A 14,615-nucleotide genomic window follows, 5' to 3' on the forward strand; every position below is an offset into this window, starting at 1 on the left:
TTCAAAGGAAGAATAAACTTTCTGATTCGGAAAAGCCAGTCTTTTATGAATCTGAATGACCAAGAGGTTTTGAGGAGATAGGTAGCCGGCACAGGCTGCACTGGCTTTACTTTGGGCAAGCTAGTCTAGGGGACAGAAATAATTAGAACTCTCGCTAGAGAATAGGCCAGTCAGGGAAAACAATAAAATTTTTCACTAGCAGAATTATAACCCAGCAACACTATAAACCCCACTTGAAAGAAATAATAGTAAATTATATGACTTTGCTGAATCCTCTAGGAAGGATAAAGCAAAAGTGTTTTAAACAAAGTTAGAACAGATAGTCAGGTCTTCTGGCAAAATTTCACATTCTTGTCTTTAATTTCTAATTCAAATCATGACCCTATCTTTTAACAGAAGTTCCTGGCTAGGGAGAGAACCATACAGACGGCCGCCTGCCCCTTCCTGCCCCTTGCAGTTTGTCGTATCTTCCCTGCCCAATCCCCCGTCACGGAAGAACAGAAACCTAATAAAAATCTTCCTTCTAGCCAGGTGTGGTGGTGCAGGACTGTAATCCAGGCACTCTGGGAGCCTGAGGACTGCAAGTTCAAACCCAGCTTGGGAAACACGGTGAACGAGACAATCTCAAAACAAAACACAAAGAGTTAAGAATGTAATTCAGAGAGAAGATCTTCGGTTCAATCCCCCCGATTTTTTAAAAGATTTATGTAATATCTGAGAACACTGTAAAAGTTCCCTATAATAGGTATAACAAGTATCTTCTATTCCTATTTAATGTACTTTTTTGATCTGTGTAATATGGTAACTCTTAGAAAAAGCACAGATAGGAAAATGAGTTACGTATTAATTTCCCCTCACACCCCCAAAACTATTCTTCTCTAAGATGTATTAATTTCCCCTCCTATCCCTAAAACTATTTACTCTCCTCTAAGATATATATAATATTAGAAATTGATGCAGAGATGCCTGCTTGACCCCGTGTTACAGTGTATTAATTTAATTCTATTTTAAATATATTATTGAATTTTACTAATAAGTCAGATTCCTTATCCTAAAGTGTGGTTGCCCTGAGTTCTTAAGGGCTTAGTGTAGCAATATGTAAAAGCATATCTAAATATAATCAATAATATTATGGAATGTTTTAAATGTGTCATGTCACATCATAGTAATAGTGTTTTAATAGTAGAGAATCTCACTAAAAATGTTCAAGTGCTTTCCTCCGTTTCCATCCTTCCAGAGGCTCTTCACTACAAGGGGTTATCATGCAAAGTTATGTAACCAGCAGGGAGGCAGGCTGGCAGAGCCTTTCCACTCTTTCCCTACACCTCATCCTCAAGTATTCTAATTTTTTCCACTAATAATATTTCAAAAACTCACCTCTAACCAAAAAACAGAAAGGGGCAGAAAACAAAAGCAAACCAGGGAAGTGTATGGCACGAATGCTAAGGGCCTTCAAACCCATGCTCTAATTCAAAGCCATGGTTTAAAATTTACTAATTCATGCAAGGCACCAGCTTCCTCGTTCTCAGGACCTGCTGACACTAATGTGGCGCACAGCCAGGTGCTGCTTATGAAAAATCCAACACGGAGCAAACCCATCAGGATCCATCACCCTGAGATCCAGTCCTGTAAGAGCAGCAGGGTGAGCAGATCAGCGAGAAGAATGGAGAAGGAAGGGGTGATGGTGGCTGGATTTCCTTACTAAGAGCACTTACATCATGAAATAGGCTTATCCCATGAAATTTTTTGTGTATATATAACATAATAAAAATATATTACTGTAAAACTAGAGTCCAATCACACTTTTCAGCCCTTAAAGGTTTTATATTATTGTTTTGCTTTGTATCGGGGATCGAACTCAGGACCCTGCATTTGCCAGGCAGGTACATACACTGCTGAGCTATATTCCCGGCCGTCCTAAAGGTTTTAAAATATAAAATGGTATTATGGTAATAATATATTATGGTAATATTAAAGCTTTCCTGTCCTTATTTTTTGTATTTTGGGGGACAAAATATGACTTTAGTATCTCAAATAGTGAGCTGTCTTATGAACAAAGGATATAATACATCTAAATAAGCATTACTTTGAATCTAAAGTATCAAAATTTATAATTAAGAACATCTAGCAGAATAACTTACAGTTACTCCTAGCATTCGTAATGACATGTTGATAACTTCACTCGCTGTATCTGAATTCGTTACTGTTATAGTTTTAGACTGTAGAAAAAAAGAAATACAAATATAATAATTTTAAAGCAAGTGAACAAATAATCTTGTCAGATGGCTATCCTATTCAAGTGAGCATCTGGACTTCAAGTGTGGACCAAGCAAAGCCAAAGCCTTAAGCAGAACACCAACTGTTGGTTGTGAGTTACTTTTATTCCCTGCTATCTTAAGTTCTTTAATAAATCACTTTCTCTAAAAGCACGTGCGGCTCACAGAATACAACAACTTGGACTCAGTAACTTTTATTTATTTCAAAGCGAGGAAAGGACTCACAACACTTCTCCCTCTCCCCCAATTCCATAACGCAGTGGGAATTTTAGACAAAATTTTATTCAGTACTGTTTTTACAATATGGGGCTTTATTTCTTTGCATGCTATAAATCAGCTAAAGTAAAAACTGTAAGAACTAGTTACAAAATATAATAATTAAAGCTTCTAATTATTATTTTTTGGTTGCTTGTTATTGTGGCTACTCAGGTTTTCACTGCTGACATCTTTAGAAGATTTAAAACTGATAAATACAGGAAAAAGAACTAAAACTTTCATAAAGTTCTGTTCTATTTCCAACTATCACTGAATTGGGTATCTATGACAGTCCTATGCTAAATTACACTGAGATTACTACCTAAAAACACATAATGTCTAAGAAACAGAAAAGGCATTAACATTCTGAGCTATTTATAAAGGTCTCTGAATTCCAAAAAACATTTCATGCCCTGCTACCCTATCAAAAATAATGTCTTGCTCTGCATGAAGGTTTTACATATGTCGACTATCAGATAAACCAGCAATCAGGATCACATGGCTGGCAGACCAGGTTAACATTGGCCAAATGGAAAGGTAGTATAAATAACAAAATGTCCCAAAAATAGGACATAAATAGTAAAGCTAAGTAAAATCCATGGATAATTTAACACTTGTCCTTCTGTTATAGTACTACTTCCCTATATGCCAACTACTTGACAAGACCAAGTATTTCTAAACGTTTCTTACTAATTAAATTTTAAACACTGTAAATGCATTAATTTCAAAATGTGCTCCCTGCAGCTCCAAATATTATGCAAGAGTGTCTTAGCCTAACAGGGAGGTTTGAAGTACCCAGACCACAATCTACCTTTACCGGTGTGACACGGATCTACAGGAGTTAAATTTTAAAAGTAATTTCAAAAATTTTTAAGAGCTTGAAATCACTTTCATTGGATTTCAAGAAACCCTCTCAAATGAGAACCTTCCTTCCAATTATCTGGCTTCTAAGATAATTTGTCTTTCCCATGGAATCGAATGGGGTTAAAAAAAGATAATTTGTCTTATCATTAGGCACATATGTTAAAAATAATCATTATAGACCATACATGTTGCATGCCTTTCTGAGAGATTAAACAAAACTAATTTCAGAATTCAGGCTCTTTAGTAAAAAGTAACAAAGCCGACAGAACTGCAAGCGTCACTATGCGGTTCCGTATTAGCAGAATTCACTGACAGGTTGTGCGCAATTCCCAGCCCAGGTTAAACATACTTTACAAATACACACTGCTGTTTTTAAGGGGATCATTCTCTGAAAGCAGGGCTCCCCAAGAGTGTCCTTCCTTGCATGCTACTTAAGAGGGCAAAACAATAGGTGTCACTTTGTCCTGACTCACACTAGTGATAAAGCCCAACACCAATCTGGCCACCCAAGCCAAGTGCGGCACCTCGAACACGCCCTCCGTGTGCAAAGTGAGCGCGGCACTTCCAGCAAATCCCTACGGGAATCACTGCCACCACCTCTGAATCAGGGAAGGGAAGGGAATCTTCCCTTCCACCCCGCTTTGCTTTTGCTATCTCTGTCGTCTCATAGCACAAAATTTTGAGTATTTCCCTTGAGCAGCGACAACTGGCTCTCAGGAGTCAGAACACTCGTGTATCTTTTGCCCAAACATAGCTTTTGTGCTACATAGTTCTCCACACATAAAACTTCCATGTGATCTAGAGTGGCTGTGAAGAATGACAGTCCACAGAGTCACAGAAATGTTTTTATCATATCTTGGCTCTTAACACGTCATCTGTCCCGGATCATCCACATTATAACCAGAAGGATCTAATCCCTAAAACCTTAAAAAACGAGCAACTTTTCAGAGTCACTCCAGTTACAAGCTGGAAAACTCTGCCTATATAGGAAGTGCCTCCTTCTGGAAACAGCTTTACTACAGAGATTCCAGAGGAACACACAAGCCAGAGCAAAGACAATGACCTCTGAGAGGTAACACGCTTCCTAAGTGCCGGTGCTCAACGCTGCGGTTAACACAGATGCTTGTTTCATTTTCTCTAGGGTTTAATTTTCAGACATGCAATGATGTCCATCTGACGCCAAGAAAATGCACCGACCCCTATGGTATTTTTAAGAGCCTACCTGTCACAGCATAAACACTGTCTACCTGCCTGACTATAACCACGGAGCTTGCTGCCTAATGCAGGGACATGGAATTTAATCTTCTGGCTGAGAAACACTTACATAGGCACAATTCCCAATGTCCTTGGCGAAGATTTTGAGGGGAATGCTCTTCGGGTAGTCCTTCTCTTTCTCTAGATTGATGTATCTAATCAAACGCAACAACAACCCAAAACAACACTGAGTCAGATGGTATTCACTAATGGCTTATTTTTAAATCAAGCTATTTTGTTAATATTTTAAATATATGTACAGGCTGTTTTTGAAGACATCAAGGACTCAGCAAAGTCAGATTATATTATGGGTTGAAAGAATAAATTTCAGGACATTAGGCATGGGCACACACAAAATGGGACATCCATGTCAAGTGAGGGCTAAGAAACATAATTAGGTTAAAGCACCTCTGGGTGACGTCTCACCCCTAGTGTCTGCCACCTCTGATGAGGCAGGGATCGCGCAGGTAAGTACAAGATGACATACAATACTCTGCTATCTCTTCTCATTTTGTTCTCCAGTGAAATGTAAATGCTGGTTTCCCCTGCTTGCAGGAGTGTTGTGGGGCTAACCAGTGAGTCCAGAGTGGCTCGTTTAGCCCACAGGCTCAATGGGAGGGATAACTATTGACTTTTGAGAGGTGCTGTGTGAAAAACCTTGTATTTATGAAAGCAATACATATTTTGAAGAACCTGTTAGCTCCTTTTAGCTCCAAAGGGTAGCTTAGAAACAACAGATTACTAATTTCTGTCTAAAATGATCTAGATATTAATGTTCTCTTTCCTAGAAAGAAACACTTATAATGAGAGAACATTATTTACAACAAGTAGTAGCTAGTGTATAGCTTACATACAGCCTATATTGAGGACAAAGGGACAATTTCCACTAAAAGGGGAATAGTTTGGGGTATATCTCTGCAGAAAAGTTTTTAGCTTGTTTATTGGCAATTAAGGATTAAAAGTAAACATACTGAAAAATACCTCTGAAGGAGGAAAAGCCATTTGTCCTTTTGTTCTGGAGAACTGCAATCAAAGAAAATAGAAAATAAAAATTAAACCACATTAAAATGTTGGCATAGGTATTTTAAGACTGCGAGTCCACATGCAAACAGCAGCAGCACGCGGTCTGGGCTTGGCTGCACATGGACGCTGCGAGCTGGCAGAACTGTGCTCTGGAAGGCTCCGGGGCAACCGTCCCTGTCAAAGGCTACACAGTCAAGCACAGTTTTACTAAATCCTCTCGGATGTACCTGAAGCAGGCCCACTTTTATATCTTACTGGTCCTTTTACAAGTGGCATTAAAAACAGCAGAAGGCTGCTCTTCCGGTGGAAAGTATACTTGATTAGGAATTCAAATACCTGACCACAGTACTACATGCAGATAGAGATGACGGGAAAGTCATTCGACCAGGCCTCAGTTTCCCTACCTGTAAAACTGGTTATTTTTCTCAGTATCTTTTCAGCATAAAGTGTCATAGAAGACTTTTTTTTTTGGTATTGGGAATCAAACTCAGGATCTTGTGCTTACCAGGCGGGCACTGTGCCACTGAGCTACATCCCCAGCACTTAAAAGTACTATATAAATAGAAAATATTCTTAATAAGAAATTTGTCATCTAGATAAAAGTATTTTGGCCCAAAACCTGTGTTTTAAATACATAAAGCACAACCTCAATTTAGTAAAAGCTCTTAGAATTACTATACTTTCTGGTTGAGTTTACAATAAACTACTAGTTGTAATGTTTCTGCTGCTGTCACTGTTGTTTTTAATCTCAATTCCCATATAATCTCTACTTTATTTTGTTTTGTTTTACTGGGTGGTTCAGGCCAGCCTTGACTCACGAGGTTGCCTAGGCTGACCTCAAACTCATTATCCGCCTGCCTCAGCCTCCGGAGTGCTAGGATTACAGGAATGCACCTCTATGACTTATATAATCTTGCCATTTACAAGAAATCGCATTTCCAGGAACTAAAGACATGTTCCAGAAAAATACATTTAATACATTTTTGTAATTTGTTTCTAACTTTATTGCTAGGCAATTTTCTCCATAATCTTCCAAGGTTGGTCATCAAATCTCCCTCTCCCTCCCCCTCTCTCGTCTGTCTGTCTGTCTGTCTCTCTATATCAATAAAGCACTGACCCATACAATTTCTATCTTTCACAATTTGTCCCTATCTTTTGGTACATTCTCTTTCTAAAACAGATTTTCTAGGTTCATTATTGTTAAATCTTGGATTAAATATTTAGCATAAGTCTATGCTGGAAAACAGATGTTTTCTTTGGAACCATTAACTTTTTAAAAGCTCCTTTAATGAACACATAGCATAATGGAGAAAACTGTACAAACTCTAACTGTGCAGCTTGAAATCAGCTGTCAGTGTGAACACATCTATGCAGTAAGCACACAGATCATGACATGTTTTGGGAAAATGCCCCCCTTTAGGAACTTGTTTTCACTACCCTGCTTTCCAAAAGCACAGAGGAGTTTTGCTCCTTCAGATACTTTGTTTAAGTTTAACTATACACCATATATTTTGTGTCTGGCTTGTTTGAATTCAATGTTATGTCTGCGACATTTTCCATATACTACAGTAATTTTAGGTCATTCTCATAGATACACAGAGTTCATTGTTTGAGCATATAGCACATCCTATTTTAAGTTAATTATAAATGCTTCAGATTAATTTGTGTATATGCATTTGTACCATCTTTGTATTTTATCTTCCTCTTTATGTAAGAATCCAGGATGCCCCATTCCTCAGTACTGTTTAGTCACAGGCATTTTTATAGGACTAACCCCCAAAGCACTCCAAAGTCAATGTATTTCTCAGTATTTCATGGCACATTTAAAAAGATATTATTAAGCTGGGGATTCAGCTCAGCAGTGTGCCTGCCTGGTGAGCGAAAGGTTGTGAGTTCTATCCCCAGTACCAAAATAAATACATAAATAAATATAAAAGGTATTAATAAGACAGAGGCTAAAATAATGCAGTGTATCTAGGCAAAAGTGAAGTGCGAGGCAAACCAGAAGATCCCTGTAAATTATAGGAGCAGTGAGGTCTGCTGTCCCTCGGCATGAGCTGAGGTCTGTGTTGTTAGTTCAAATACCCCAACCTAAGCGCACAATATTCCAAATATATCATGTAGTTTATTTGTAAAATCAGATTCAGCACCTATCTTTCTGGTACTCACAGATCACTAGGTTTGTCAATCAGAGTAGACATACTGGCAAAATGGGAAATTTCTCTGACCTTTCTGAGATGTGGCAATCTACCTGTTTCCCAAGGTAAAGCACGGAACATTCACTTGTGTGCTCTTTCCCCAGCTAAAAAATTTCTTACGGTTTGCCGCTATCAGTTATTTATTTGTTTGTTTGTTTTTGGAGATGGGGTTTCAGTGTGCAGCTCAAGGTGGCCTTGAACTTGCGGTGACACTGGTGTTACTTGGGGTGACTCTTGAGCCCCACCATGTCTGGCAGCGCAATCAGTTCCTTATTATTTATTTCTTTATAGGCAGTCCACTAGCTGGGGAGGGCAGATCATGACTTAGAGTTCTCTGATGTTTACGGAGGTATATATATGCCCCTCACTGGTCTGAATCCCTTCCTAAGTCCATGTTTCCTTTTATCATTTCACTTCAACTTTCAAAGTTTCCACTAACTTATTTTTGTAGAAACTGTCTGTTGGAAATGGAAGTTTTTAAAAGTCCTTATCTTTCTTTTTTTAAAATTTTTATTAAAAGTCCTTATCTTTCTGAAAAATATTATTCTAGGGTACTGTATTCTACTTTGAAAGCTTTTCCTTTCAACATTTAAAGATAAAAGAAATTCAGTATTTGAAGATGTTCCACTGTCTTCTGACCTCCACAATCTCTAATGAGAAGATTATAGTAACACCAATTGCTATTCTCTTCCATGGAATGTACTGCTTTTCTCTGGCTGCTTTCATGGTTTTCCTCTTGTGTTAGATTTAGAACGCCTGGTCTATAACATGACAAGCAGTATTTTGTTTTCATACTCCTCTTGCTTGGGGCTTGCTGAACTTAACAAATATGTACTTCTATGTTCTTTTTTAAATCAGATACAGGAGGTTTAAGCTGTTACTTCCTCAAGCACTCTTCTGTCTCGCTCCTCTCTGTGCTTCTGGGCTCCTGACTACTCGGACAGCATCTTCCGATCTTGTCCCACAAGCACACAATGCACCATGTCGCTGTCACGAGCAGCTTCTCTGACCTTCAGATTGTGCGTGTGCATGCTGCACCTCAGATTCCCACTTCGTGTCACATATAAGGTATTTTATTTAAAGCACTGCAGTTTTCAGTTGCAGCATATTCATTTAGCCGTTTCCAATATTTTCTCTGTCTTTGCCAAGACTTCCCACCTTCTGATTAATTTCAGTTGGCGTTTCCTCTCGCCTTCCAGGCTCATTGTAAGGCTGCTTCAGAGTTCTTTCCTGGTATTCGGCACAAGGCTCATCTCAGGGTTGGCCTCTACCTATTACGATTTTTTACTTGTTATTTACATCGAACAATTTTAGATGGCAAAGCGTTTTGGGTGGTATTTTGAACTTTACACATGCTTTGTCTCAGAGACTGAGTTCTGTTATATTTCCGAAACAGAACTCAGGTTTTTGTTTAAGCTGATGATGAGTGTGATTAACTCAACACGAGTTATGAATGATTTCACCTTTGGTGGTCATCAACTCAGTTCAATTGTTCTGGTCTAGGCTTCACACTACTTTGAGTCTATCCCATGCATGTGGGGGTTCAACGGTCAGACAGCGACTTGGTATCCGCACACAGAATGCAAACCTTTCCTTCTCTGCCACGTTCCCTTGTGAGAGCCCTTTCTTACTTTCCAAAGAGATAAGGGTTTTTGGGAACTTCAGTCACCTTGCTCTATGGTGTGATGTACCCTGCCTCCGATCTAAAGCCTTAAACGACGGGAAACTCACCAAATATTGATGCTTTCTTCCTTCCTACAGTTTCTCGGCAGTCTCCCAGCTTTTGTCCGCTCTTCAGAACTGACAGGGAGCTGCGTCTGTATTTTGTTCAGATTTTACACTGCTATTGTTGAGTGTTGTTTCTGTTGAGACCTCACTCTGCCATACCGGAGGCAGAACTCAGTACTTTATTTAAAAAAAGCAACAACAACCACCTTAACCTTGAGATAATTTTAGATTTCCAGAAAAATTACTTATATAATACAGGAAGTTCCTGTGTCTGTCTCACCCAATTTCAGCTTCCTGTAATGTTATCCTTATATTATCACGGCCTATTTGTCAAAAGTAAGAACTTAACATCAATAAAACTTTCATCACGAAAGCTTCTCTACTAATGTGCTTTTTGGGTCCAGGAGTTGATCAGGATGCTGCGTCACACTCCGGTAGTACGTTTCCTTACTGACTGGTCTAAAACACTTTTGCAGTGTGGCCTCTTTTCATGCTGCATCTCGACAGCTCTTAAGGGGTACTGGTCAGGTATCCTCGTAATATTCCTGAATTTGTATCTGCCAGATATTTTTCTCATGATTATGTTAAGACTGTGAGTTTTCTAAGAGGAAAACTAGAGGTGAATTGCTCTTTTCATCATATTAAGGGGCACATGACATCTATAGGACATCAGTGGTGATACTAACCTTGACTGTTTGATTTAAAAACCATATGCAAACAGTAAAATGTATAAAACATGTTTCTGCATTTTCCCCAGTTAAAAAGTTTCACAGAAATTCTTTGATTGAAAAATATATAGTCACTCTTCACTGGAAATGGCTTTTTAAATAAAACCCATTACTCCATGGAAATTAAATAACAGGAAATGACCATCTTTATAGACATCTGTTATGGAAAAGAAGACATACAGTGAATGATATAAACATATGTTTTCCTCCAAATAAGCTCTTAAAATTTGTAGACAGCCAACAGAATATAATAGAATTTAGTGGCATGCATATGGCTTTATTAAAAGATTAACACCTTGGAAAATTTTAGTTATCCGGGTTCAGGGTGATGACCAAGTGAGTTAGTGGCAGTAGGGAGAGAGGCAAAGGAGAAGCCTCTTGTGCAAACAAATGCTGACATTGGGGTTCAGAGTCAAGGTGTGAGTCTTGGTACACTCACCACCAGTCAGTAAGTTTCAGCTAAGTAGGTTCAGAATAAAATGACAAATATTGTGTATCTTTTTAGGTACCAAATCAGAATCTCATTAGATAATTCAGAATTTCATGATATTGATTGTATCTGTATAATAAAAAACATTTCCTTAGAAAACTCAGTATTATGGACCAGTTACTTAAGTGGGCTATTATATAAAAATTGCTTGAGTAAAGGTCCACTCTAGTGATATAAAAAGAACTGATAAAGCTCAACAGCTCAATACGAAAAACAAATACTTCGATGACACTGGGGAGGGCCACACTGAAGAGCGAAGCTCCGGGAGATCGGACAAAGCACCTCCACATCCCAGACGTCTCCCCCCTTTCCTCCAGCTGCCTCACTAGGACCTCTTAAAAAGTCTTTTGTCAAAGGAAGGTGAACTGACCCCAAAAGTTTCTGGGGTTTACTATTAGTGTCCACGTATTTTAATCAAGGAGTCTTAGGTGAAATATAAGAGACACCTTTTTACTGGGTTTGTCAAAAGATGTTTGTTGTGTATGTGTGTCAAAAAATGAGCTATTGCCAATAAACAATCAGAATAAAACCTTTTCATTTTAAAGATTGGGGGAAAGATCTGATAAGAATCTAGATTTTATCAGAGTCCCAGCAAGCACAGGACAAACTACAGCTCCTACCTGAACGTGGCCACGAAGTTCACTGTGGGCCAGCCCAAGACGAAGGACTTCACAGCGCTGGTGTTGCCTTCCCCCACTTCCTCCACACAGCTGGCTGTCCACATGTCAGTTAACTTGATTTTATTCTTTATCTTAAAGTTATTGTTGTATCTGGAGACAGAGAAATCAAACAGGATATCACGTCACTTTATTTCTCAAACGTTACTAGATCTGTAGCCAGGCCTGTCGTATGAGGCTGGTTTCCACTGGTCATGAGCAAAGAATGTCCTACTCCTCTCTTCAGAGCCTCTACAGAGAGGCCACATGGAACGAGGCGAGGTCCACAGAGTCAGCTCCCAGAGGACTCTGGGACGTGTGGTGAGACATTCAGTCCTCAGGTCTGTTACAGCAGGAAACGCCCATTCTTCTCTATGGTGAGTACATTCGGATCAAAACATAATTTAAAGTTACTGCTTTATAAACTATATTATTTGTAATATGCTGACTTTCAAAAACATGCATGGATGACCATAAAAACACATTATTAAAATGTTTATAAAATTATGAGTGATATAATAAAAAACTTCAGACTTAATTAGAAAAATTTATAATACATTTTCAACTGAGTGATTACAAGACTTTCTAGCCTTCTGAAGTATTTTTAAATTTCCTTATGATTTTGTTCAACTGTTTTTCCTTGTATTCTGGCAAAGACTATGAAACTGTAGCCTAAAACAGGACCTAAATTATAAGAAAGAAAAAAAAGAAGAACAGCGTTGATATAATTAACATTAATCTCTGGGGGCTTGGGTGACCTACTTTAAACCCAGTACTAAAATCTCCTTTTGACAATTTCTACTTCATTTCCCTTTGGGCCCTGACAATGGAATCTACCTAACTGACCTAACTGACAGTTAATGTGCACAATGGATATGACATAAAGGAAAAAAGGAAAAGGACACAGTATGTCTAAGGAAACTGGGGTCTTCCTACCATTCAGAACCATTTGTGTAAACACTAAAAGCTGGAATGAAATAGAAAGTATCTCCTATGAAAATGGCTCTAAAACTTCTGTAACTGCATAGAACAGTTCAAACCAAAGCACTCTGGTGGACTTCATGCAATGACAAGGGATTTTGAAAGAACTGTACCTAATATCTAATTTAGATTCAAAGCTTCATCTATTTCCATTGAGTACACTGACGTGTAAGAAAAAAAAAAGCCAGGCATACTGGCTTCTTGCTGTATTTTATTTCAACATTTTTGTCCTATTGCTACGAATCTTTTTTTTGGTATCGAGGATTGAACTCTCAATCTAATGCTTGCTGGGCAGGCACTTATGCCACTGAGCTAAATCCCCAGCCCCACTATGAATCTTTATAGTGTTTTCATGAAACAGATTTGATTACAAACAAAGTTTTATTCTTGATGCAATTATTTAGGTAAAATAAAACTAGAGATATAGTACAGGTATTTTGGAATGAGAGGTATTTTTCCTTATCTGTTTTCATGTACTTTGTGTTTTCTAAATGATGCTTTTCAATACATTAGATACCGGATAACACGTGAGAATTTCTGTCTCTGTTGGCCTAGACAAGAGATCACTTCCTTTCCCTAGACAAAGCATATCCACTCCAATGTGAAAAAGAAATTGTCTGAAAATATAACAGTATTTCTGCTCTTACATATTAAAAGTAATGGCTAATATTTGAGAATTTATCATATGCTAGTCCTTTTTGTAAATATTTTATATATGTCATTTAGCTTTATCTCCAGATATTCATATGAAATGGAGTGACAGAGAAGTTAACTTACCAAGTAAAATGGCTTAAGTACTAGAGCAAGACACTTAGAGAACGTGGGATTATTTGTGAGCTTATTTATGCTCGTAATCATTATGTGTCCACAAAAAGCCCTGAAAATCACCATTTCTATAAAGCACCTGGAAGGAGTTATCTTTCCTTGCAGTCTCTTTCAGCTTTTCTGTCTTCAGTCTATACGTGTGTTTACGTGTATACAGATACAGACTTTCAGATGGGAGTGTTTTCTTACTATGGAGTGTGAGAAAAATCTCATGAACATGTATAAGGCTAGATGGATTAGCTTTAAAGTATTTAAAACAGTATTCCAAGTACAACTCTGGGTAATAGTATACTACTTCTAATTTTTACTCTCAATTTCTAATAGTATTAAACTACAAATTTAAAAATGTGAATCCAGTGTAAACTGGCTCTAACTATATTACTGGTATTATCTCCATTTCTAACAATAGAAATGAAGTACAAGTCTAATGTGAATTAGCTGGAAAAAACCTCTAAAATTCAATTCCTCATTTCCAAATGTAGTCTGTTACCAAAACATTAAGACTGCAAATATAATTTGCCCTCCTACCCTCTGATCTTTACACTGGAAGGAATTCTAGTGAACTGCTGGAATACACAGTACTGTGGAGACATTTTCCTCCATTCTAAGTTACATTTATGTTTAGGGCAAGATGATGCTTTGATTTGTTTAAATGTCGCCCTAAAGCCTCACGCAGTCATGGAGGCAAGTGAATCTAGTGTTTGTGATTGGTTCGTTGTCCAGTACTGTTCTGTACTGGTACTGGTGGTGTAAGTGCAGGTAGCCAGAATACAATAAAAAGGAGGGAAGAAGGCGTGCCTCCCATTTTTGCCCTTTTTGAAAGCTCTCATCACTTGTGGCCGCCACGCATGTGCCCCTCAGCCACACTACCCCTGCCTTGGAGCCAGCTGAGTACGGACTGAAACCTCCACAGACTGTAAGCTAAAAAAACCTTTTCTTTCTTTATTTTGAGTGTCAGGTATTTTGTACCAGCAACAAGAGGAACATATCTTTGATACCAAGAGTGGGGTCACTGTGGTGACTACACCTGACCATGTGGTTCAAAAGCCTTTGGGAATGGCTTGTGGAAAGACCTTAGAAAGGTGCAGAGAAGTCACCTGAAAGAACAGCCTAGAATGCCTTAGGTTGTTCCGTGTGGGAGATTCTTGTCAGGGCTCAGAAGACCAGTGTACAGGCTCAGAAGGTTTCTGCTACAGAGGACTGCATTGGTTGTTGGACTCCAGATGATGTATGCTATGGCTTGGCAAAAAGCTTGTCTGTGTTTTAGTTGTGTCCAAAGACTTTCCCTGAGACTGAAATTAAGGATGGTGAACTAATTAATCTGGCAGAAGAAGTTT

At 38.4% G+C, this 14,615-nt stretch overlaps 1 protein-coding gene across 3 annotated transcripts in view; it reads right to left on the minus strand.

Moving 5' to 3' along the window:
* Positions 1–14,615, minus strand: part of Arhgap20 (Rho GTPase activating protein 20) — a 119,678-nt gene that overhangs the window by 22,298 nt on the left and 82,765 nt on the right. For all 3 annotated transcript variants that reach the window (XM_063255724.1, XM_063255725.1, XM_063255726.1), the window contains exons 4-7: positions 11,437–11,586; positions 5,631–5,672; positions 4,720–4,804; positions 2,142–2,219 (exon numbers count right to left, since the gene is read on the minus strand). In XM_063255724.1, coding sequence (XP_063111794.1) covers positions 2,142–2,219; positions 4,720–4,804; positions 5,631–5,672; positions 11,437–11,586 — 355 coding nt within the window. The remainder of the gene's footprint in view (positions 1–2,141; positions 2,220–4,719; positions 4,805–5,630; positions 5,673–11,436; positions 11,587–14,615) is intronic.

This window comes from Cavia porcellus, unplaced genomic scaffold (assembly GCF_034190915.1).
Source record: "Cavia porcellus strain 051 isolate PalLab524CR breed Dunkin Hartley unplaced genomic scaffold, mCavPor4.1 scaffold_9, whole genome shotgun sequence".
Lineage (NCBI taxonomy): Eukaryota > Metazoa > Chordata > Mammalia > Rodentia > Caviidae > Cavia > Cavia porcellus.